Here is a 23,919-nt window from a genome sequence, read left to right on the forward strand (position 1 = left end):
AGAATGTAGGAAGCAATTAGGGTTACTGCATTTGTGGTAGAAATCACTCAGGATTTTTGGGAGTCATGATACAAACACTATCCAAGCGCAAATATTGTTATATGACTGCAGGAGAACAAGGTCTGGTAACAATATTGTTCTGTGTAGTGTCAGGAAATCTATAAATAACGTGCCCATACTTGAGGAAAAACTGCTGGATTGAAATGTTTGTGAAGAACGTATGACAGAATAAAGCTCTGGCGCATGATCTTGTGAGGGATCAGGGCAGGCTAATTCAAACATAAGATAATTTGTATTTCAAAGAACTTACAGGGGGAGAAAGTTTTTTGAAAGTACACCCTGTTCTGGTGGAAGAAGGGTGCAGCTGGATGCTGTGGCTTGAAAGTAAACTTGCTTTTGAACAAACTGTTTAAGGAGTTAAGCTGAATATTTTAACAGAGAACTACCAGACGGGCAATTCACAATAGAAGCTGGGAATCCCTGCTGTATTTGATAACTATCACATGAGTTCCTCCAGCTCTTATGGAAGCTGAGTTTTCTACAACTTTCAGAAAACCATTGCCATCTTAATAGAGGTATCTTCAGCTTTTAGAAATGGAACAGCAGCAGTGAACAGAGGTGAGTGTTACCTTCCATACAAAGCATGACAGAATAAGTTGGGATTCTCCTACCTGAAAAACAATAAATGACAGTTATCTTCAGTTCCTGAATCACCTGGAAAGTTTAGAGGGGGAGCAGCAGTTTTTTTTTTCCTTTTCCATTGGAAGTATGAATAGGTATTGCATGGAGACAGCATGTAGTAAGCTTAAAACCAAGTAATAACTTAATTCTTGATTAAGAATTAAAGATGCTTTTGCAAGAATTGATGGAAGCTTCTTGCCACAGGATGTTGTGAATGCCAAAGATCTGTGTGCATGTGAGAACATGGGGAAGGTCCATAGAAGAAGGAGCTGTTGTAGCTTACTAAGAGCATAGAAACCACCTTTACCCCAGGAAGTCCCTGAGATGCTCATTGTTGAAGCCTGGGAGAGTATTCAGGCAGGTGAAGTGCTACTATGTGTTTACTTCAGTCTGATGTGTCAGGCCAGACCCGGACAAGTGCAGCCTGGTTTGTCAGCATGGGATGGGAGGGGGGATGCTAATAAAACTGGTAAAAAAAGAGACTGGCACAGCTTGTGTTCTAGGTTAGTTCTGTGCTGCTTGTGATGTTTAGCGTGCACCTCTTGCTTGCTGAAGGCACTGCCTTGGGCTGCTGGAGTCTGCAGGCTGTTGACTTGATTTTGAAGAGAGGTAGAGAGCGTATTTCTAGAAACTACACAGGTAGGAAAAGAGGTGCGAAGATGAATATTGTAAGCAGAGAAGCTGACTTTCCTCTTTTCTCTATGGCAAATGCTGTTCCTGCTATTATGGAATGGTAGGTTATGTTGAGACTGTCTTGCTGCTGATAACCTACACTTTTTTTTGTTCATTTCCCTCCTTTGAAATGGTGTTTCTTGCCTTGTAATGGACTCTAACTTAAATTAAGCTAAAATGGGTGATAAGCTGATGCATGAACAGTAAAACCTCTGTTCCAAACTTTTTCAAACTAAAAATGTCATGGCCTATGTGAGGTTCATACTCTTCAGAAGTACTCAAAACACTGGTCCTATTTTAGGTCCTGTCTAAACATTTAAAAATAATTCAAAAACAGAGCTCACTACTAGATGTTTCACCCTTGAAAGTCAGCTCTTGCACTTGGTTTTAGATGCTTACCCAAATATGCAGAGGGCACAGTACAGAACAGCCCTAGTTGTTCCTTTGAACTTTTAATTTCAGAAGGAAGAGAACAATGTCAGGCTATCTGTTGTTTTGTCTCTAGAGACATTGTCTCTGCTGTTAGGCAGTATCCTTTTGAGTTGTTTTTTTGCGGGGGATGGGGGGCAGTTAAAACTTTTTGTTGTTTAACTTTGCTGCTGTGATCCCTGGGGAACAGCTATGCAAAGCCGACCGGCAGTGGAATTATGGTACTGTGTATTCTTGGAGGCAGGCTCTTATGACTGAAAACTGAGTTGGTATATTTTGGGGAGCTATAGCACCTCTCCCAGGATACAGAACCTTGTACAGTCTTGTGTGTGTGTATCATGTTCTGTAGTGAATATTACTCCATGGAGTGGCTGAGGAGTCGCGTGCTCAGGTTACAGCTGTGGGGAATACAGACAGGCCTGGGGCTGAGGGAGAATCCAGGTGGAGTACATACAGGACTAGGACAAGGGTCACCTTGGGGAAGACTGGCACCAGGTGGAGAGGACTGAAGTTCTTTTCCTGTTGATTGCTCCCCCATTATCTTGATTTAGTCAGCTCTGATGCTGAAGGAAGTTTCTATCCCAGACCCTAAGTCTCATCATTGCAGAGTAGCAATGGGCTCAGTTGTTATCCCATTTACAGAGTATCTTTTCTGGTTTGTTCTCAGTTTCTCAATTATTGTTTTCACCAGTAGCTTGGCTCAAGCAGTGGTTCTCTCCCAGCTTGTTCTTGTATGTGCTGGACCTGTCTGCCATCCTCCAGATAGTCTGTCCAGATTAGATTTAGTTTGAACCCGTCTTTAGCCGGTATGATCTTTTCTATTCCTAGCTGAGCCAGTGATTTTAACCAGTGTATTTCCCACTAAGCCCTGAGAAGATTTAAACTAAAACTTTTTTTATGAGGCTAAATTTGTGTCAGCTCTACCAGGAACTCCTGGGTTGACATTGGGTGGCTGATTGCTCAGTTTGGTCCATGTACAAGTCTGAAAAGTGCTGTCTGAGCCACGCTTTTGTGGGGTTTTGATTAGTTATCTATGTGTGGCAGAGTAAACTGTTTCCTTTCTCAGAGGAAGGCACAGTCCCTGCCATATGTGTGGAGTACACAGCTTAAAATGACAGAGAAGGGGTGCCTGGAACTGGGACAGTCTGCAAACAGAACCGTGTTGACCACAGACTATGGTTTATCCTTCTAGCACACATGTGCATACTTCTCCCTTGTTTCCTTACCAGTCTCTCTGTTCTGTCTAGCTGTTCCTTCTAGCAGAGGAGCAGCCACTCAGCTGTAGAACTCAATGCTGTTCCTAACAAACTACTGTAAATCTGGTTTTCCTGTCTCCTGGGCACTTTTTTGCCTTTTGGCAGGGCAGCATGCTCCTGAGATGCCAACAGTCAGCCAGTTATACTGGCTGAAATTCCTGCTCATAGCAGTTTGCATTTCAGACCTGTTTAGTGCATCTCTGCAGCCCTAGGGTGAAGGTCTGGGCTCCCCTGAAAGGCGAAAGGATGAGCCAGTCAGTCCTGCTCAGCCAGTGGCTGTCAGACTGTGCAGGTGGGAGGGTAGCAAACCAGATGAAGAACAGTCTCAACCGAAAAGTCTTTAAAATTCATGGCTCTCATGAGCAGGTAGCTGGTTCTGAACCTTTGTGCCTCCTGTACAACACCAAAGAATTTTTCTCAGCCCTGAACCAGGACCTCAAATATTTTGCCAGAAAAAGTTAGGATCTCCTTAATCTGAGTGAGCAAAAACTTGTGTTTGTAAAGCCACTTGAAAGTATAACATTTCTTATTGGGAATTTTTTCTTGTTATAAAATTCCTTGTTCTGGATAAGACATGACTGTATGTCTGCATGTTAACAAAATAACTGGAGAACTCCTGCTCTGTATGGTTTATTTCTCCAAGTACCAAATCTTGCAGGGTCCCGGCTTCTGCTTCCTTTGCCACTTAATTTTCCTGTTGCTTATTTTCACTCCTCCAGGCCGTGGATTCACTGTGGTATGAAGGGAGAGCATTGCCTGATGGCCTGTGCACAGCAATAGTTCTCTCACCCCTCTCTCTATGCAGTCTAGTGCCCTGAATTTTATCCTTGAAACAAGAATTTCCAAGTGTGAGCAGTGTCTGGCATGGAGGGCTGTGATTGTACAGTAGAAGAATAAGATCGCATGGCTGGTGCCAGCTTGCAACTCCTCAATCGTGTGCACCTTGAATGCCCTTCATGGATGGTTCCTGGGCCACCATTCCATGTTGGACTTCATTTGAAAGCACTAAATATCCAGCCTGCATGGGACAGTCTTTGCTCAGAGCTGTTGAGACTGGGGTAAAGTTGACCCTGGCTCTCAGGTCTGTGCTTAACCTGCTCAGGCTTCTGCAGTAGTGTGGTGGGAGCTGTTGTTTCTTAGATGTGTTATGTAGGTGTGAAGCTTCCCAAGCTTGAGAAGGTCCCCAGGCTTTATGAACAGCATGGTGTGTTGTTATCTGTTACTGGCTTTATGAAAGCCTTGACATTGGCTTCCTGAAGTGGAAGAAAATGTCTGGTCACCTCAGTTTGGATCATTATCTAACAGACCTCTGTAACCTAATTGCCAGACTATTGAGCCTGGTAGTTCACAGCTGATGACTGAGAACCTTCCAGGCTGAGGCACTAATTCGTGGAAGATAATTGATCAAAACGTCACTTCTGCTAATGCTTTAACATAACTTGAGTAATACAAGGTAGAATCCACCTCATCTTGGTTTGAAAGCAAACCACAAGCAGATTGTGGTAGTGATGTGGAGTTCTGTTTATTCTGCTGTCTCTTCTGGGTGGGATGGAGTAGGTACTACTCATGTGGCTGCATTGCATTAAATGTATTTGCATGTTACTGCCTGTATTAATGGCTGTAGCCAGAACTGACGCTCTTGGAGTGAGAGGGGAAGACTGTCAAATTGCTGTCAGGATGTATGGTTCTCCAGAAGATTAGGGGAGGGCAGAAAAGTGAATTTTATTTGACACAAAGGAAAACACCAAGAATTCTTCCTGTCCATCCAGAGCATTTTAGTTCTTTATTAGATCTATTGTGGTACTAAATCTGAGACTTAAGGGGTGTCAAGAAAATTTCTGTAACAGGACAGAGAACCCTGCACTACTCAATGTCTGCAGAGCAAAAGGATTTATTCAAGGCTACAGTGTTTAGCATTTCTCATTTGCATCTTGACAACTGGATGGTGGAGCTCGGGATGTGGTCCTTGTGTGTCTGCCTGTGGTCTGTACCACTGCTGGCATGCGCTCCTTCTGTGGTTGGCCTCTGTTCTCCCTTCCACTGTGCAAACCTGTAGGGCTGATGCTAGCATGGAGACCATGGGGTTTCCTTTTGGAGTGGAAGTGTAGGACTGGTGCTTTTTCACAGGAGTTTCATAGGATGTTTGAAGCATCTCTCCTCTCTTTCTGGGTTGCTTCAAGGCCAGGCTGGATGCAAAAGATCTTGCCTTGGAGGTGCGACCTTTTCCTCTGTGAGAGCTTGGTTAGGGGTCACAGTCCTGTCCTCTGGGAAGCATGTGCTGGTTGCAGAGGTCCTCTCTCTTCCTTCTGCAGGGCATCCTGCCAAGGAAAATAGACTCTAAGGCAGAAATGATTACAATGAGATCGTGTGCTGTCCTGGCTGTTTCTGGATGAAGCAGCTGGGCATCTCTGCTATACAGAAATTGGCATGAAACAGCTATGGCAGAGCAGGATTCTGACTTTTGTAGCTGGTGGAGCCAAAGGTGAGAACAGGATGATCCTGGCTGAGGCTGGGAGAGGCGCCTCTAATGACAGGGAGGGCAGTGTGGTTGGGAAGGTGTGCTTTGTTTGAGGTGGAGGCCGGTAAAATATGAATCACATCTGTTTGAAGTAGTGATGAAATCCCAGATGAAGGTTTTCTGTAGTACCTGGCCAGTCTGGTGTGCTCCAGCTTTCCTTTCTCCCTGAACGGATGGTTCTGACCTACTTTTGGCGATCATGGTTCTGCTGAGCGCTGCCCAAGGCTTGGCTGTTCCGACAGCACACACGGATCTGCTGTGTTCGCTCTGAGTGAGAAGTTTCCATCAGATGCTTGGCAGACAGGGAAGGAGCTGTTCCTGAAAGAGGGACTGTGGCTGTGCTAAACTCGGATCTGCCACTTCTGTGCTTTGTGGCTCTGGCCCTGGGTTCACTTTCTCATGGTGTGCACTAACTTTTGTGTTGCACTGTCAGGATTCAGTTAGATGGTATCTAAATGCTAACATAAGAGATGCTGCCTTTAGAAACAGCCAGGGAGGTTAGGCTTCCAGCCTTCTAAATATGTGATTAGGCAGGGCTGGAGTACATTCTTAATATTTAAAAATAAATAAAGTCTATAAATGTACCATAAAATAGAAGTTTAAATAGAATATCATCCTGGGGCAAATTACAAAGCTCTGTTTAGATCAGTGTCCTGTCTTAGACAAGATCCAGAAGCAGATGCTTAATGAGGATTGTAAGAAACAGGGCATGTATAATGTGGTGGGTTTGTTTTGATTTGGGTTTTTTTCATTTCCGCCCCCCCCTCCATTTGCCTCCCAGCTTATGACCATCATCAGTTTAGGGCCCTGCTTCGTAAGGAGTTGTATCTCATCATCTGAGCTTGACTATATCCATTCTCCATTAATTTATATAATCCCTCTTCTCACTTGTTTATGTTTCTGGTCTCCATGACACCCTACAGCAGTGAGCTGTACAATTTAATTATGCATTTTAAATGTTATTTGAAATATTCTACATCCAGCGAGAATGTCCCTGAGCTGACTTAGGAAAGTTGTCTGTAACTTTGGTGAGTGCTCTCTTGTTTTTGCATTGTAAAGTATGGTAGTATAACCACGTAACTCCACTGATAACTCCATATATTTCCTCTTGACACTGTAATGTTTCAGACCTCTTGACTCTTCCATATCTTCCCCCTGGTTGTTTCTTTGTCTGTCCAAAGTCCTGCTCCTCTCGATCTCTCCTTATATGGAAGCTGCTCCATGCTTTTGGTCATCTTTGTTGTCCCTTTTGTTATTGTCTCCTTTTTCAGATGTGGGAATCAGAACTGCCTTCAGCATTTGACAGCATAATGGGGATACGTGTTTTCTTTCCTAATTATTCCAAAGGCTTTTTTGCCTTTTTGCTTGGTACTCAATACTGAACTGACCTATGAAGTTTTCAAAGTTTTTCTGAATGATAACAGCTGGTTTTGATCTGGTTGTATTTATGTACTTAGAATATTTTCTGTTGGTATTTATTGACATTCTAAGGTATTGTGTAGTTACTTTAAAGTGCATGAGTTCTCTTACTTTTTAGCCTTCTCTAAATTTGATTGTGATTACTAGTTTTTTTATAATAAAATTTGCCACTTCTAGACATATTCCTCTTCTAAGATCTTCTGTGACTATACTGAACAGTGCAGATCACAGAGTAAGTTCTTCTTAGATCTCACTGATAAACCCACCTCTGAGAGGGAAACACCTGTCTTTTAACTAGTTATTAAATCATGATAGGGACTGTGACTTTAATTCCACGATAGCTTAACTTTTTTTTTCCAATAGTCCTAGCTGACAATTCTTTAAAAATCAGTTTAGTTAATATTAACCAGATTAAAAATTGTCTCTTGGATCTCAGTTAAACAGAAACCTACGCTTGGAATTTCCTGGGTGCTGCAGGGGTTTCTCTCTGCTCCACATATTCATCTATACTTTGGGCAACTATTGACTTCTTGAACTCATGGAAGCAAATTTGTTTTTATGTGGAGTGATGGGCTTAGATTTATGTAAATTATCATAGAAACAGAGAATTTGTTCAGCAGAGCCAACTGGATGGCTAACTTCACTGAGCCCTGCTTTCCTAGCAGAGTTTTATTACTGCTGTAAACCTGTCTAGGCTCTTTGGATATACTCTAAGAGAATGGGATATTTTTTTTCCTAACTATTTTTTTTTTCCCTAATTGAAAGAATATTTAAATCACTTCTGGTATTTGTCCACATGCAAATGTAACATGTGATGTGGCAGCTATAAGATCAAGGGGTTCTTGTGTGGGTAAATGGAAGAACTGGTGGGTTCAAACTGGGGAAAATAACATTTGCTCTGAATGCAGTGTTAGCCAAAGGGGTGGCTTGTCCAGGTCAGGTCCTGTCAAAAGGGAATGCTTATCCAGGTCAGGTAGCTAAAAAAGTAGGATGTTGACAAATTGGGATGAGCTCAGAGAGCTACTAGAAAAATTAAGTATTTCTGACTGATGAAGCTCAGACCACTTAATGTATCCATCCAAAGGATTACACGTGGCTGCAATCTGTGATTTGGGAAAGCTCAAAGCTGGCAGGATGTGTAAGGGAAGGATTGCATTATGCTTGTCTGCCCTTCGTCTACTTCTTAGGCATCTATTATTGTCTGCTTCTGCAGCTAGGGTTTCTCTGTAGGTGGACCTCTGTCAGAGTTAGAATAGCTGTCTTTATCTTCTTGCCCAAGGAGGATTAAGAAGGAGGATTAGTTTCAAACTGTTCATGCAAAAAGTGACTAGAAGGTTCTTTGACTTGGAATATTTTTTGACAAGCAAAGTTTGACAATATGACAAGGCATTTTACTTGGGGTAAAGAATCCTTAGGCATCAGTTTGCTGGGTTAAGGTGGTAGTTTCTGTAGTTTAGGAGCCCTAAGAAAAAATCCTGGTATCACTAGGAGACTTTAGTCAGGAGCTTGTGGGCTAGAAGGGATGTTTAGTGGTGTTCTGTGGTTCGATTACATAGAAAGTTGGAGCAGATCCTAAAGGACTTTAATCTCCAAATGTGTAACACTGGCAGAATGTTATCTTTTGGTTGTGTTAAGATGCTGTGAAACTCACAGCTGACAATTTCCCTTTTTAAAAATGCACATGCAACATGGTCTTGAGTTCACATTGAGTTAGTGCTTGAGAGGATGGTAAAGTGGAAAACCCTTGATTTGTAGTGATGGAATACAACAGAGTATAATAGAAGAAGAAAGCTTCTTCAACAGTAAGCATCTTGTGGTTACTTTGTATTCCTTGTCAATGTTTGTGTAGTTGGTCTTGGTTTGTAAAAAGTTCACTATTTAACATTGTATTAATCATTAACACTTCATTAACCAGTTGTACTGGAAGCTTAGTGTTCAGAACACATTTTCATCAGTGCAAAGGTACAGTTCAGCTGTGCTAGAGCTGTTTAGAGGAAATATCTGTCTACTCCCATCAGTTAATTCCAGTATGGATGAAAGTAATATTTAGGTAGCCTCAGACATGTAGAAGCACTTTCTACAGTTTTTCCAAAGAGCAATGCACAACCATTATTGAAGTATCACATAGCAGACAGTATTTTGTGCAACATTCTTTTAGTAAAACTTCAACTTCCATCCAGAAAAGTACCTTGTAATGTTCAGCAGTAACTATCAAGGGTTTAAAAAACATCATTTTCCCAAGTATTTATCTAAGAATGCTGTTAATTCTGAAGTACAGAATTTCTACCACCTTGCCATTTCATATTTGATATTGTCTTTAAAGGTTTGGGGTTTTTTAATAAGTTATTTGGACCTCAGCTTTGGTGTTACTCACATCTGGTATAACAGAGCTCCCTTGCCTGTGCCAGTCATTCTGGCAATCCTGCTCTGACAGGATTGCTTGGACTTGGGATTCTGCTTGGGGTCAATTTTACTTGGAAAACAGAGGTTTGCATTCATCTCTGCCGAAGCTGCTTGCTGCAAGTCTTCTTAAACAACAGAACAGGGAACTGGCCTGGTAGTAGTAAATAAGACTCAAAAAATATTTATTTAATGAGAATGCCATCGTTCACAGCAGAAAACAGCAAGTCTCTGTTGAGCATATGAAGCTTGGAAGGGGGCTATAATTCAGGGCTTTTGAGCAGAAAACGTAGCAGTGGTCGTCTTCCTGCTGCTGGGCCATTTGAATGTGCTGGAGCACAAGGGTCACCATGCAGCTGGAAGAATGGTGCTTTTAATTTTTAAATCTTTTAGTGCTCACACTGCAGGTTGGCTCTGCAAATGATACAGTAGAAATTGGAGGGACAGATTTCAGAGACCTAATTTTTTTTCCAAGGCTAATTCTGCTGGGTTTAGTGGTGAGTATGAAATCTAGACTGGAAGTTGAAACATAGCTGACCTCTCCATGTTTGGAGGATAGAATGTGGTGTTAGGGAAATAATCCGTGAGGATTGGAATAATCTCATATGCTGTTAAAATTGTGTTCAAATGAGTTCTGGGTTTGTTTCTTTAATAAATAAGTAAAGTTTCTCAGAGGGATACATGAGGTCAGAGAGGTAAAAATAATGCTACAGAAAACAGGGTCTTACTTCAAATTTTAAGTAACACAATAGTGCCATTGCTTTAATGTTACTGGTGGTTGTTACGTGGCTGTGATATAAATATTCTGTGGCAGAACTGACTAATCCCCCAGCCCTTCTGTTGTGATCCAGATTAAATAAATGAAACTCAGCAGTATTATTTGGATATTAATATTTTATGGTGAGTTAGAGGCAATGTTTAGAGTATTGTCTGGAGCATTTTCCTATTTAACGGGAATTCATCAAAAAAATGGAATATTTAAAAGGAATCTTTAAACCTTGGCAATTGCATTCAGAACTAATTAAAGGCTACACACTTTTAGTGCAATCTGTCTACAACAGCTGTGTTATACACTAGCAATGAGCACAGGAAGCAGAACGGTTCAGTAAATCCATAAAGAGCTCTGTAGTGTAGCCTGTCATGAAACCATCAGATTTAAATGTAGGTTATCCTCCTCCTTCCTGTCCTCCTGGAGAGGTTGTGATGGGCTTAACTGAAAGGCAAGCATAAAAAAGGCAGTGATGCCTATGCTTGAGAAGCAACTTGGAAAATGGAATCAAAATATGCTGCTGGCTTTTCTTCCTCTCTATTCTCATGTAGGGTGCAAATGCTTCTAGCTACTGATAGCTACAGAGTCATGCTCATTTCTAATGTATGTTTGCTCACCTAGCAATAAATACAAGTTCATTTGCTAATGGGTCTTTAGCAAAGAGCAACAAAGAGCACTGTATTCAATGTTTATCCATTGTGCAGGGTGATTAGAACCAGCCTGCAGAACATGCTGTACTACAGTTTTGTTTTGTTTTCTCTGTTCTCACAAAGTCATGAGGACCAGGCAGTAGTTTCTTACCTGGATCATGTTTAAGGACTAGCTCTTAACAAAGTGACTTCCAGGGGGATATTGGTGACTGAAAGAAGAGGAGCTCTATGTTAGAGCCTTGACTACAGCAAGATCTGATTATGGTCTGCTGGAATGAAGGACTAGTTGATTTTCCAACTTCTTTCCAGTAGAGGTGCTCCAATAGGTGAAATGCTTTCAGTGAAACATTTGGGATAGGTTCAGATCACTGAACTTGTGAAAAGATCCATGTTGCAAGAGTAGTGTCATGTGCTGGGCTTTGAGTTGCAGTACTGGTTAGCTCTGCCCTGGTGGTTGCCAGTGGGGCTCTGTGGGACACAGCAGAGTCGTGCAGCTTATAGGCATAACCCCTAGCCAGAAAGCCACTGTTTCAGAATCCATAAATCCTGGAGACACATGCCGATTTTACTGTGTAAGTGCTGGCAGAGGAAGGTTGCATTAGCTCAAAAGAAGATTACAGATTCCTCAGAGTGGTGTAGTATAATGACGTCTTGTGATTCTCAGCTGCTTCCAGATCAAAGATTCTCTTCTCCATGTCATTGTTGCTGTTCACAACATAGTCAAGCTCCTGCTGTTGGATGTCTATTAGCCTATTGTTTTGTTTGCAGGCATTTTCAGCTTTGAAACTGAGGAGACTCCAGCCAGTCGCACAACAAGCCATTGTGATAGCTGCATGATGGCAGTGCAGAGGTATAGACACAGCTGTGTGGTTAAGGGGTTTCTTAAATCAAGTTATCTCCAATAGAAATGGTGAAAAAGCATTAAAAATAACTAACATGTTGGAGTTGGATCAAGATCTTTTCTGCTGATGTAAACCTGAGAGGATAGAGTCAAAGTGATCTCCTTCCTTCTCTGTGTGTGTGTCTATTTGCTGGCTTTTCCCATGTAACATCTCCCACATGATGAGGGTTTCTCTCAGGTGCTACAATGCACTCGCTTACCCCCTGGAAAAGAGATTCCTAGGGTAGTTCAGGGCTGTTTGCTGGTCTGGGTGAAGCAGAGTGTGTTCATAGCTCTGAAGCAGAAAGCACTAAGTGTCCATTATCAGGGCAGACAAAAGCCCCAGTGTGCACGTAGCCTAAACACGGCTCTGGTGCAGTGTGAATCAGCGGCTGTGTGCTCTGGCGGAAAGCTGCCAGCCCAGAGCCGGCATTCCTGCGCCCGGGCATATCCTGACAGTGCTGCCTACTTACCTACAAGAACCATGTGAAGTGGAGCTTTTCCAGAGCTTCACAAAGCCTATATTTAATAAAGTGTTGTTTTTATAATACCTTCCATCCGCTGGATTTCACAAGTAAACTAATCCTCTCAGCTGGTCTTTAGGTAGAGCAAAGATGCCAGTTTTACTGACAAAGGAGCTGGAAAGAAAACTTCCATGGGGTTTTTTGCAATAGCAGGGGAGTAGAAGATGGATCTAGAGTTTTACAGCTGTTGTTCTCAGCATTGCTACTGTGTTTTCTGCACGTTGTGTGCTGGGTGCTGTATGGAGTGAGAGTAAGACAGTTTGTGGGTTGAGAAGTTTGTGACCTAAATTGGTTAAGTCCTGCAGTAAATGCTAGAGTAGTTTAGTCTTGAAATGCTGCAGATCTTTTTCTACCTCTGTGCTTTAAGCACTTCTGAGCTAAAAGCACTTCGAACTTACCAGGAAGACCCAAGAGGGCTGATGCCCTAGGAGGGAAGTGATGATAGTTTTCATAACTTTAACTACAAAATTAATATCACCCCCGAGGAGCTGAGTTGCCAAAATGAGCGCAGCAGATTACAGGCCAGTTCTGGAGGAGATACTGTACTCATCAGCTCCGTGGAGCCTCTGACCCAGCTTAGCAGCTGTGTAGCTCTATGCAGCTTTGATACCCTGTCTGCAAGAGGGAGGGAGGGGAGGAAGGAAATAGATTCACAGCTGCATCACCACCTACTTCTCAATTTAAATGAGGTGGTACTCATAGTAAATTATTGAGTACTTGCAGCTGTTTCCCTTTCTCCACGGGGAAAGCGTTAATCTAAATGTTGCAGGTACTTATTACCACATTTCCACCATGCTGTGGGGTTCTCCATTTTGTCCAGAGCAGTTGTTGCCATCCATGGCACAGCTTGAGTGGATCACAGTAGATTTCAAAAGGAGTTGGTCTAAATATCCTCTAGAGAGGAGTTGAACAGGTCTGGTGGTTTCCTGGGTCTGTCCAACATCTATCCTACCTGGACTTGCTTGCACTTTGAGACATGGGACACGGAAGGAATGGAGCATTGTCCACAAAACAGGCATATTTAAATCACCTTTCACAGTACTGGGAGAAGTGTTGTGGAGAAATGAGTGCCAGTAAGAGACTTCTACCCCAGAGAGTGCAGTAACAGGTGAACAGGTAAAGGTGGTCTCCCCCTCACCTGGATGTGCTGTGTAACTTCCCAAGGAGATAGGGTCCCAGACAGTCTGGCTTGGCAGGACCAGGGGCAGACTGGTGGCTGCAGGGGGGAGGCTGATGTGACTGATATTCCAGAGGCCTCATCCTGATACCCAGGTTCTGCTTGGGTGGGTAGTACTCAGTGGCAGAGGTGGCATGAGAAGGTTTCTTTTGGAGTGGAACGGCCTTAGACCCGCAAGAGGCTGTTGATGGCAATAAGTGATAACAGAGAGAGGGTTTAATTATATCTAGATCAAATACAGAGTGAAGGGCTTATACATTTGCTCCAAATTGGATCTCAGCTACAGTTTATTTAAACAATGGTCCTGCAGGTTTGTGTTTGTCTTAGACAGTGGTTTGTTTTACTGTGGTGTTGCTCATTAACACTGTATGCAATGTGCTGGCTCCTATGGAAATTTAGTCCTGTCCTGGAGAACTTCCAATACAGCATCATAGCTCAGCTGTGCAGGAGTCAAGTTAAATGTGGATTTTTCTGTTGTTACTAGAGTAGTGATCATCTTCAATGCTGCATTCACTTACAGTATTGCAGCTTCTCCTGAGGATGCTGTGCCTGTCACCTTGTTATGGAGATGACTGAGTTAAATCTCTGATACTCCTGAAGGCCTCTTGCTGTGGTTGCTATGGAAGGATTTTGAGTGTTAATCTTTCCTCCTGGCTTCAAGGAGTTATAACAGCCTTTCCTCTCTTGCAGAGTGTTTACCATGCCTCTGGGAACGTTTCTCCTTCCTGTTCTCTGTTTCTTGGGGGCATCAATTCCACGGGGACTGCAGTATGTCACATTCTCACACAATGCTACAAAATTCCTCCACCTGTCCATGGACTTGGAATCTGGGACCATTTACTTGGGAGCCACCAACTTTCTCTTTCAGCTGACATCTGACCTGTTGTTGGAGAACATGGTTCAGACTGGACCAGTTCTGGACAGTAAGGATTGCCTCCCCCCGGTGTCAAAGCTGGAGTGCCCTCAGGCACACCACACTGACAATCACAACAAGCTGCTGCTGGTGAACACTGTGCAGAAGGAGCTCATCGTGTGTGGCAGCATCCACCAGGGAATCTGTGAGAAGAGGAGCCTGGCGTCCATTGACCACGTCCTCTTCCGGCCAGAGAGCCCTGGGGACACTCAGTACGTTGCTGCCAATGATCCAAATATCACCACTGTGGGACTCATCGCTTACTCAAAGGATGAGGTGCCCTTGCTGTTTGTGGGACGAGGGTACACTAGCCGAGGAGTGGGAGGAGGGATTCCTCCCATCACGACCCGGAATCTCAGGGCTCATGGGGGGGATGTTCAAGCAACAGACTCTCACTCCATTTTTTCCTATGAAGAAACAGCAAAACTGGCTGTGGGCCGGCTGTCAGAGTACAACCACCATTTCATTAAATCCTTCACTTACCGCTCCAGTGTCTATTTCCTCTTCTATCGGCGTGACCTCAAATCCCAGTCGCGTGAGTACAAGACCTACATCTCACGCATTTGCCTGGATGACTCCCACTATTACTCATATGTGGAGTTACCTCTGCTCTGCCAGAGCAAAGCAAATACATACAGCCTCCTGCAAGCAGCCTATGTCACCTGGCCAGGAAAGGAGCTGGCCCAGGGGCAGCTGGACACGGAGGGGGAAGTGCTGTTCGCAGCTTTCTCTGCCTGGCAGGCTTCTTCTGGGAAACTGAGCGAGGAGTCTGCGCTCTGTGTCTACGCAATGGAGGAGGTGGATCGCCTGACCAACTGGACTAGGGATGTTTGCTACATGAGAGATGGGAAGTCAGAAGAAGGGACAGAAGTGGCATATATTGAATATGATGTCAGTTCCAATTGTGTCCAGCTGCCAGCGGTAAGTGGCTTTGCACTTTTGAGCAGTCTGCAGTGTGTTCTTGTGTTGCTCTGTGTTCCTGAAGTTATCTTGTTTACACAGATGGATGTTGAAATCTGGGTTAAAAGCCTTTGGGCACAGTCTCTCGTGTCCCACGTGGGCAGTATTCCTTGCAGAGGGAGAGGAACTGTATGTGGCAGTGGGAAGAGCATCTGGTGTGACCTGGCCCTGAGGCCTGTCTTGTGGCAATACCAGGCAAGAGCACCGGAAGCTGCTGTTCAAGTCGATCTTTATATCTGTGTCATCTCCTGGTCTGCACTACAGGGAAGGAGAGGAGCATGTGTACGTGCTCCTGTGTGTTGGGAAGGGAATTTAAGGGGTATGCTGGATCCCTGTTACTTATGGTGAAGTGCACCTCACAACAGTTTCCTCCAAGGGCACTCAGGAACAAAAAGAAACATTAGCAAAACCAAGTGTCAACAAAGACATTCAAAATCCTCCTGGATACCTTCCTGTGTAACAAGTTTTAAGTGACCCTGCTTTGGCAGAGGGGTTGGACTAGGTGATCTACAGAGGTCCCTTCCAACCTTACTTTTGTTAAAATCACAGTTTCTTGTAGACTGTTTTAGTCCTGCAGAATTTTGGGCACAAGAAGGACCTTCTCCTAAGCTGGCTCTTTTTCTCCAGAGCTGTAAGAGGTGATAATCCTTGAAGTTCAGTGACAAAAACATGATGGGATGTTGCAGGATAAAAATGTGACCCTAAAGTGTCTGTGACCCTGAATTCTCACCATCGGGCAGCCACACTGGCTGCGAAATGAGAGACAGTGATACAAACACAGGGCAGCAGCAGTGTCCTGGCATGAGGCTCTGTGACTATGAGCAGCCTGCTTGCACCAAGGGTATTTCAGGCCCTTAGCAGAGCAGTATGTTATCTTGTGTCTTCCCTCTACAGAACAGGCTGTCCAAAGAATTGCCTCTTCCCAGCCTGGTGCTCTTTAGAGCAAAGTGGTACCACAGAGCTTTAGAAGTTTCTGGGGTTTGGGTGTGTGGTTCAAAACCAGTCTTAAAATTATGGTTTTCCTTTCAGTAGCTAAAGCTGACCATAGAGTACTTGTGGGACAAGGGAAGGGTAAAGAGAAGACGTGGAGGAGGATGGGTGTAAGGGTAGGAGGAAGATGTAGGAGTTGGGAAGGAGACTGCCCAGCTCGATGTCCTGCTTTCACTGTATTTCTTAGGCGTGCCCCATGAGTCCTTTGAAAGGCAACATGGAAGGACTTGTCATAAGTGATTTTTAGGAGACCTTAAGGGAGTTGAATGTCGAACGGGTATGAGCAGATGAGAAAAATCCTTCATTCAAAATGATGTAGAGTACCCTTATGCCATTTGGTCCAATGGAGAAGTGAATGCACAAGGTGGGAGAAAAAGACAGTCTCTGTGATTCCTGGTGCATGATCCCAGGGTCCCAGCTGGATGGTTTGGCTTGTGGTGGGCCAACCATAGTGTGGTGTCTTGTTAACAAGTGTGTCCAGTGATATGTAAATGTCCTAACAAACCTGATCCTTCACCATTCAGCACACGGTAGCGGCTGTCGTTCAAATTGTATCTAACATCATGTAAAGGTCTGTGCCAACTACAGCCTGCTCCAGTCAGAGCTGAGTGGAAGTGGTTGTCAATGGACATTTTATACAGGAACAGTTTTAACTTGTTTTCAATGGTGGCAGCTTGTGCTGGATGTAAGGATAATGCTAATTAATTTCACATTTTTCTGCCTCCAAACCAACTAGTGCATAAGGTATGCCCTTTTCCTTAGTTAGTGCTTCCTCTGGGTTCCAGCCCAAGAAGGGAGGCTAAAATTGAGTTTTACAGTTCAATACAATCTCTTCAACTGGGGAAAAAAACCCACCCAGATTGTTTTTATAAGTATTTCAGTTGCAGTTCATTTGTTCAGTTTGCTGAAGATTTGTTAGTTATGAGATGCAGAAGGCTATGTAGATGCTGTTTAGTGACTTGATGAGTTGGAAGTGTGGGACACGTTTCTACAAGGCTTGGGAAGGCTGCACGTATTCTGTGGGTGTAGTTTTCAAGGCATATACCTTGTCCTTTTGTTTTTAGTCCTCTTCATGCATAGATAGAGCTTGTCCTATTGTTTCCTACCTGCGCAGATAGGATACACACAGCAGAATTCACAGCAGCAGCTGCTGCATTTCATTAAGACGCTGGATGATCCCTGAAGTGCATTTTCTGCAACATTGCCAAGATGTTATTCATTGCAAGCAATTCAGACAGCTTCTATGTAAATTTATAAAAGTATTTTATACAGACAGCCCCTATGAGGCCACGGCTGGGCTGTGCCAGTGCTAGGGGAGCTTGCACGGGTCACAGTAGTTTATGGTAGATAAATGTTGTGTGTGAAGTGACTTGCCCTTGCCATCACAAATAGGCAACAGCAGTGCTGAGCACAACTGGCTTACAAATGTTTCTGACTTGTATGTGGACTTTATTTAAGCAGTCTTTGAAAAATCAGCCAGTAGTGAGGTCATTAGGCTCCAGAAGCTGTACAAAGATTGCAAAGAATATCTAGAATCCCATTCAGAATAAGCACTTAATGCTTTGGAGCATGGAGTTTTGGCAGTGGCCTGCTTCCTCATAAATCTTATAGGAATTGGATAGCTGGAGAAGTAGAAATCTTTAAGTTACAAGAAGATGATTGGAAGAAGCTTAAAAATCAAATGACAGGTGGTAAGAAAAATGTATGCCACTAAAAATGAATGATAATTTAGAGGATGGTAAAAACTAGCAATCTTTAAAAGCTATAACCTCCTCAGACTGTCAGAACCTTACACCAAGTGTGCAGAAAAAATACTGAATTAGAATTTGAAAGGAAAACAATAAAGCAATGGACTGAAAGCAGTGCTAGTCTGACTGGCATGGTTTGTTAATGGAACTGCTGTGTCAAGCCTTGCTTCTCCGCTAAGATAAAGCATTTGAGAAGGAAACAGAGCTGAACTGGTTAAATCTGTTTTACTGTGGGATTTCCATAGACCTTACCAAAAGCTGCCAATTGCTTCTATTTTCTCCAGGAAGCAGTCAAGTATTTAAAAAACAAACAAAGCCAACAACAACACAAACACACACACACCAGAAAAAAGAAAAAAAAAAAGAGAGAAATGGGAGGAGAGAGGAGAAAGGGCCAGTTTTTCCACAGGGTCAGTGAGTGGAGATAAGCAGACGCCTCAGGAATGCCATGATGTGCTGTTATCATGGATCTCTGACAGGGGCAGCTCCATTGCCTGGTGCCGGTTGGTACCGCGTAGCCTGAGCTGCCAAATGCAAACATCAGACAGAAGGAATACATAACCCTGCTCACAAGGAGTCTAAATTGAACCATGTTGCCTGAGGCAAGAGAGAGAGCTGGAGTCAGTATGGCCTGCACGCTGGTCTGTGCTCAGCTTTGTCAGAGTAATTAGTAAGGGGCTGGAGAGGAGAGTGAAAACCTTATCCATAAGGGATTTGATGATGAAAATCTTGAATTTATACAAGCCACATTGTTTGAAGACAAGCCACTGATAAATTAAAAAATGATATTTTAGATATTAATTGTTGGGTGAACAATCCTGTATTCAGTCTCCAAAGGATACTATAAAATTGAAATTAACATGGAACAAGGCACCAAGAAAGATATAAAGCAACACAGGAACTATCCTAGACAAAACCATTTGTTACTTAGGAAAAAGATGAATCATAACAGGATATCTTTTCTCTGCACATAACAAATAGTAAATAAGTTGGCAGCTTTTATTGTCCCTCTTCAGAGAATGCAGTAAGTGAAGGTTTAGTGGACTGGGAGGGAACTAACTGGAACAGAAGAATGACTGTTTCTGCACAGAGCAGTGGAGTTAATGTTCAGAACTCTCTCAAGACTTAGAAGCAGTGTGCAATGATGTCTCTTGTATGTGCTCTTTGATTCCTAAGTGCAGTTAGTAAGCTTTTTGGAGCAGGTTGTGTCCCACCCTGTGTTTATGTATGTCCTGATTCTACTTCAGGCTTAGAATTTAACTTGTAGGTGTTACCACAAAACCATTCAAATTACTTGAGGTGAAACTTGTCACAAGATGGCTTTGCACTGGAAACAGAAATTCTCTTTTCCTTTGTTCAGGAAAACACAATAAATCTTCCCCAAAGCAGTATCGTGGCAATGTATAATAGCAATGTTTTTTGGAGAACTTGAGTTTCAATGCATTTCATTACTGATGCTGAATGAACTGGCTGAAATATCTGCAGGATTCTGTGAGGGTACAGACAGCCAACATACCTAAACTAATTATTAAAATATGGGTGTTTTTGCCCTCAGTAAAAAAGGTTAGAGGTGTTAAAACTGAATTCACTGCTGAGGAATTTGGGTAGAAGGGGATAGTGGGAAGTGTTAAATGTGCTAATGTTATTTGTACCCATTTTTTTGGTACTGATTTCCCTGTTCTTTTCACTCCTCCAAAAAGGACACCCTGTATGCCTACCCCTGTGGCTCTGACCACACTCCCAGCCCTATGGCCAGCCGGGTGCCCTTGGAAGCAGCCCCGCTCCTGGAGAAAACTGAGGCCCGTCTGACAGCTGTGGCAGTGAATGTGGAAGATGGCCACACCATTGCTTTTCTGGGAGACAGCAGAGGAAGGCTGCACAAGGTATGATCTGTATGCAGCAAAAGGGATAAAACTAACCAGGGATGCTCAGGTATAAGGGGAAAAAGGCAGTTTTTCTCTTTCTTGGGAAGTTGGGTTCCTACTAAAGATCATTGTTATCAGAAGATCTCTGCTCACCCTCTACTGCCTGTGGAAAATGTGAATGCCCCAGACGTGGTCACATCGCCTTTAGTTACATCTGCACTGAGCCAGCAGCAGGGTTGGTGCATCCTTTGTGGTTTGCACAGGTATTTCTGGGCATGTGCTTCATGTGGCTGGAGTCATTGAACAGAGGTTCTGGTGGGAGGTTAAAATCCTTGCACACAGCAGTGCTTCCAGCTTGTTCCTGTTGTAGAACGGGTGCCCCCAGCTCCTGTGGTGGTGCTTTGCCTGCTCACAGCTGCGACTCTCTTGCAGGTGTACTTGGGAGCCCAGGGAGAGGCACACACCTATGCTTCAGTATCTATCCAGGTGAACAGCATGGTGAGTGGAGACCTGCTGTTCGACCAGTTGCAGGAGCACCTCTTTGTCATGACCCAGTCAATGGTAAGAGCAATACAATCCCTTCCACAGAGGAGTTGAAAGCACTAGATGTCCAGATAAACTGCCGACAGGAGCTGGGGAGGCAGGGAAACTACCTGGCTAAGCCTGTGCTGGGCAGCAGCTGCCTGCCAGTCTTCTTACAGGAATGGGGACTGGCCTTCCCCAAAAGCTGGAGGAAGCATGGAGAAAGCCTTATTACCCTAATCCATTGTGTGTGCATTTTCTGAAGTCTGTCAGGCAGTATCAGCAGTGATGGAGGAATGTGAACTGCAGGCTGTAAAAAGCTGCTCTGGTGGCATGAATACAAGGGACCACCAATTCCTGGGTTCTGCTGTGTTGAGCAGGAGCTATCTGGACAACAGTTTGCATCTCCACTTGAGCAGAAGAAAGCCTCTGGGTTCACGTGTGAACCATCTTGGTTTTGCAGGAGATTAAAAAGAGAAAAGAGAGATTTTATGTAATTAAAGCGTAGCACTTCTGGATTTAACCAGTTAAAATATCAAGCTGTTCTTCTGTAGTGTACAAAAAGCAGTAATGTGTGGGAAATGTCTTCAGATAGCAGAGATGTTCTCTGACCAGGGATATAAGTCTTGTAGATGAAATCAAGTTGTGGAAGGACCCATGTGAGGCACCTTTCTCTTTACCCCTGCTTTCTGTAATTCTGTATGTGCCTAGAGGCAGTTGGAGGAGAAGAGGCATTGCAGTGTCTCAGGCTATTGGGATATTGGTGTCTGCTGAGTAGGAAATCCAGCTCTGGAGACTTTATTTGAGAGGATTTATACCACCACTTGTATCAGCTCCTTGAGCTGGAAAGAAAAGGATCCTCCTGCCAAAGAAAAAGCAGTCCTTGAGTTACTCTGAAGGAAAGAACAAACAAAAAATGAGAGCCACTGCTTCCCTTCATTCCCCCAGTGTACTTTGAGATCCTTGTAAAATTTGTAACACTTCAAAGCAGGAGTTGAGATCTGTGAGAGGAAGAAGATTAGGGAAATCTGAAATATATCCTTAACAGTAATTATATCATGTACTTAGCAAAAGTAATAGGTCTGGGATTAGAAGTTGGTATTTTAGAGTAACTGACAGTAGTAGCTGAAGTGTAGTAGTGGATTAAAGAGGGCAAGAGGCTGAAATCAGCAAGGATGGTAAGTTAAAGCAGAATTTTGCAATTAAAATCTACCTCAAGATGGCAGAAAGTTTTTGTTCCGCATTGATCAAAGCTTCAGTGTCTACTTTCAGTCAAAATGATAGCACTGCCAGGTAGAGCTGGGCAAAAGTGCAGATGGATTCAGAGGCCTCAGCTGTAGCTACTGTCTCCAGCTTCAGTCACCTGTGTGTCTGGAGAGATGATCTCACATGCAGAGTCCAGAAAAGAAAAAGAATGGATGATATTCAATCAGTTATTCTGTAATTTACTTTGTTAAAATGCAGTGTTATGGCTAAATAAAATTTTCTCCTTGCAAAATGTCTTGCAGAATAACCAATGAATAGCAATACAGTTTGCTTTTCTCAGTGCCTCTCTACAGCCTGATGTTTCAGTGTCCTTCACCAATATGTGAAATGGCCATTCAGATGGGCTCTGGAAACTTGTTCCTTTTTTCTTTGTCTTTATGGGAGGATAAATTGAGGATCAAGAAGTTGATGAGCCTGCAGATGATGGGGCTTGCTAGTTAGGCATAAGAAGCCAATGACCTGAGAGCTGTGTTGTGTATACTGTGTTTTCCACATTTCATTTCTTTCTCTGACAGGTGGTAAAGGTTCCCATAATGGAATGTTCCCTGTACTTGGACTGTGAGTCCTGTCTGGCACTGAAAGATCCCTACTGTGGCTGGTGTGTTCTTCAGGGAAGGTAAGATAGATCCCTGTTCACCTGTAAGGATTTTGGAGGGAGAGTGCTTAGGGATTGCCTCTGCTTACTCTCTTCCTTATATCTGTGTCTGGATTTAGTTTATTTTTAGTTCCTTTATGGTATATTTGCTCTAACTTATCATTCCTCCTCCTGCTTTCCTAAGACACTGTCAGCAGCAATAGCAGTTGCACAGAGGGGCATCTTTCTATTGCTTTTTGGGTCTTCGGCACCACTCATGATTCTTCTGTTCATTCTATTTCAGCCTGTTTTAGTCTGACTTCAGCTCAAAGTACCACATTGCAAGTTTAGAGAAACTATCTTATCTCTTCTTCTGGTGTCTTATTTAGCCCTCTTTCACTTCTTGCTCCCCTACTGATGTTGATTAATGAGACGTGGTTTATTCCAGTGTCTGTGTCTGCCTGCTGACTCTGCTTCCCTGTAGAAAGTCACAGGAACTTATTCATAACCCCTGAAACCCAAGAAGTGCCTACCCGTCTATAATTTCTCAACAGTTCATCCTATTATTAAAGGTGGTGGGAGGCTGGGACTTCAGTGGTTTGTGTAGCAGCTTCCCCAAGCCTCTAGCAAGGCTTGAGACAGCCAGTGTCTGCTTGGAAGCCAAACACAAACTGCTGCTCAGGTCTTTCACAGGGCTTCTTGCTGTTTCCCTGCAGGTGCAGCCGTCGCTCTGAGTGCTTTCGGTCCAGGTTGAGTGAGCAGTGGCTCTGGAGCTTTAACTCTACACAGAAGTGTCTGTCTGTCCAGTCACTAACTCCAGCCAATATCAGCAGAGAGGAAAAGAGAAATGTGAGTGGTGGTGATCTTCTGATGATGCTCAAGCTTATAGAAAGTCCTGTGCAAACTGAGGACTCACAAGTCTTTCTGTTGCTTTCACTGGGGTGCTGAAACACTGAACCTTGAGGCACATTGTCTGCCTCACATGAGGGACTTATCTCCTGGTACAGCCAAGCTATTAATTCAATTGTTCAGCTGTTTCTTTGTTTTCCCTAAAACTAAATGTCCTTGCCTGCTAAGAGTTACTGGGTATTCTGGAGTATGTATCCTGCTTGGATGGGGATCTTCCTTGTTTAAGTATCTATAAGGTGCCTGTGTCTGTGCTTTCAGTGTTTCTGTCACTTGCTGTCAGGAAGGCCTGAAAAGAGTGGCCCAAAATTACAGCTCCTGTCATGTGATAGCTGGCAGAAAAGCTAAGAAGGTGCTGGAGTGATTTGAAGTCTGTCATTGTGGCAAGAACCTGTCTTTTGCTAGAGACTTGAGCAATGGGGGAAGTTGTCAGTTGCTGGAGGGATGCCAAGTTCAGTTTGGGAATGGCAAGAGATGATGAATGGAACAGTCAGTCCTAGGAGACATTATGGGAAAATGAGTGTTTTTGTAGATAACTACTTTATGGGATTCTTCCTTTGAAAAAACAGAACCAAAAAATCTTATTAAGTGAAGACAAATTATTTAGTGGATATTATTCAACTGACAGATATTCTTGGCCATCTCGGACTTACCCTCTCTGCACGAGGAGGAATTTTACTCATGTTATTTTGAAGATTACGAAAGCCCAGCGGTTCTGACAGAGTCAGGAATCATGTGTCCTTCTCCAGATCCCAGCCAAGCACCAGCTTTGCCAACAGGAACAGGTTAGTGAAATGCTT

General features: G+C 43.4%; 1 protein-coding gene across 4 annotated transcripts in view; it reads left to right on the top strand.

The window, feature by feature from the left end:
• PLXNB1 (plexin B1) overlaps nt 1-23,919 on the top strand; it is a 77,259-nt gene that overhangs the window by 23,956 nt on the left and 29,384 nt on the right. For all 4 annotated transcript variants that reach the window (XM_014251533.2, XM_088061746.1, XM_088061744.1 and 1 more), the window contains exons 3-8: nt 14,066-15,209; nt 19,687-19,869; nt 20,284-20,412; nt 22,155-22,255; nt 22,930-23,062; nt 23,748-23,904. In XM_014251533.2, coding sequence (XP_014107008.1) covers nt 14,076-15,209; nt 19,687-19,869; nt 20,284-20,412; nt 22,155-22,255; nt 22,930-23,062; nt 23,748-23,904 — 1,837 coding nt within the window. In that variant the 5' untranslated portion in view covers nt 14,066-14,075. The remainder of the gene's footprint in view (nt 1-14,065; nt 15,210-19,686; nt 19,870-20,283; nt 20,413-22,154; nt 22,256-22,929; nt 23,063-23,747; nt 23,905-23,919) is intronic.

This window comes from Pseudopodoces humilis, chromosome 13, assembly GCF_049639895.1.
Source record: "Pseudopodoces humilis isolate 2021_Gansu_Grassland_sample_001 chromosome 13, ASM4963989v1, whole genome shotgun sequence".
Taxonomy (NCBI): domain Eukaryota; kingdom Metazoa; phylum Chordata; class Aves; order Passeriformes; family Paridae; genus Pseudopodoces; species Pseudopodoces humilis.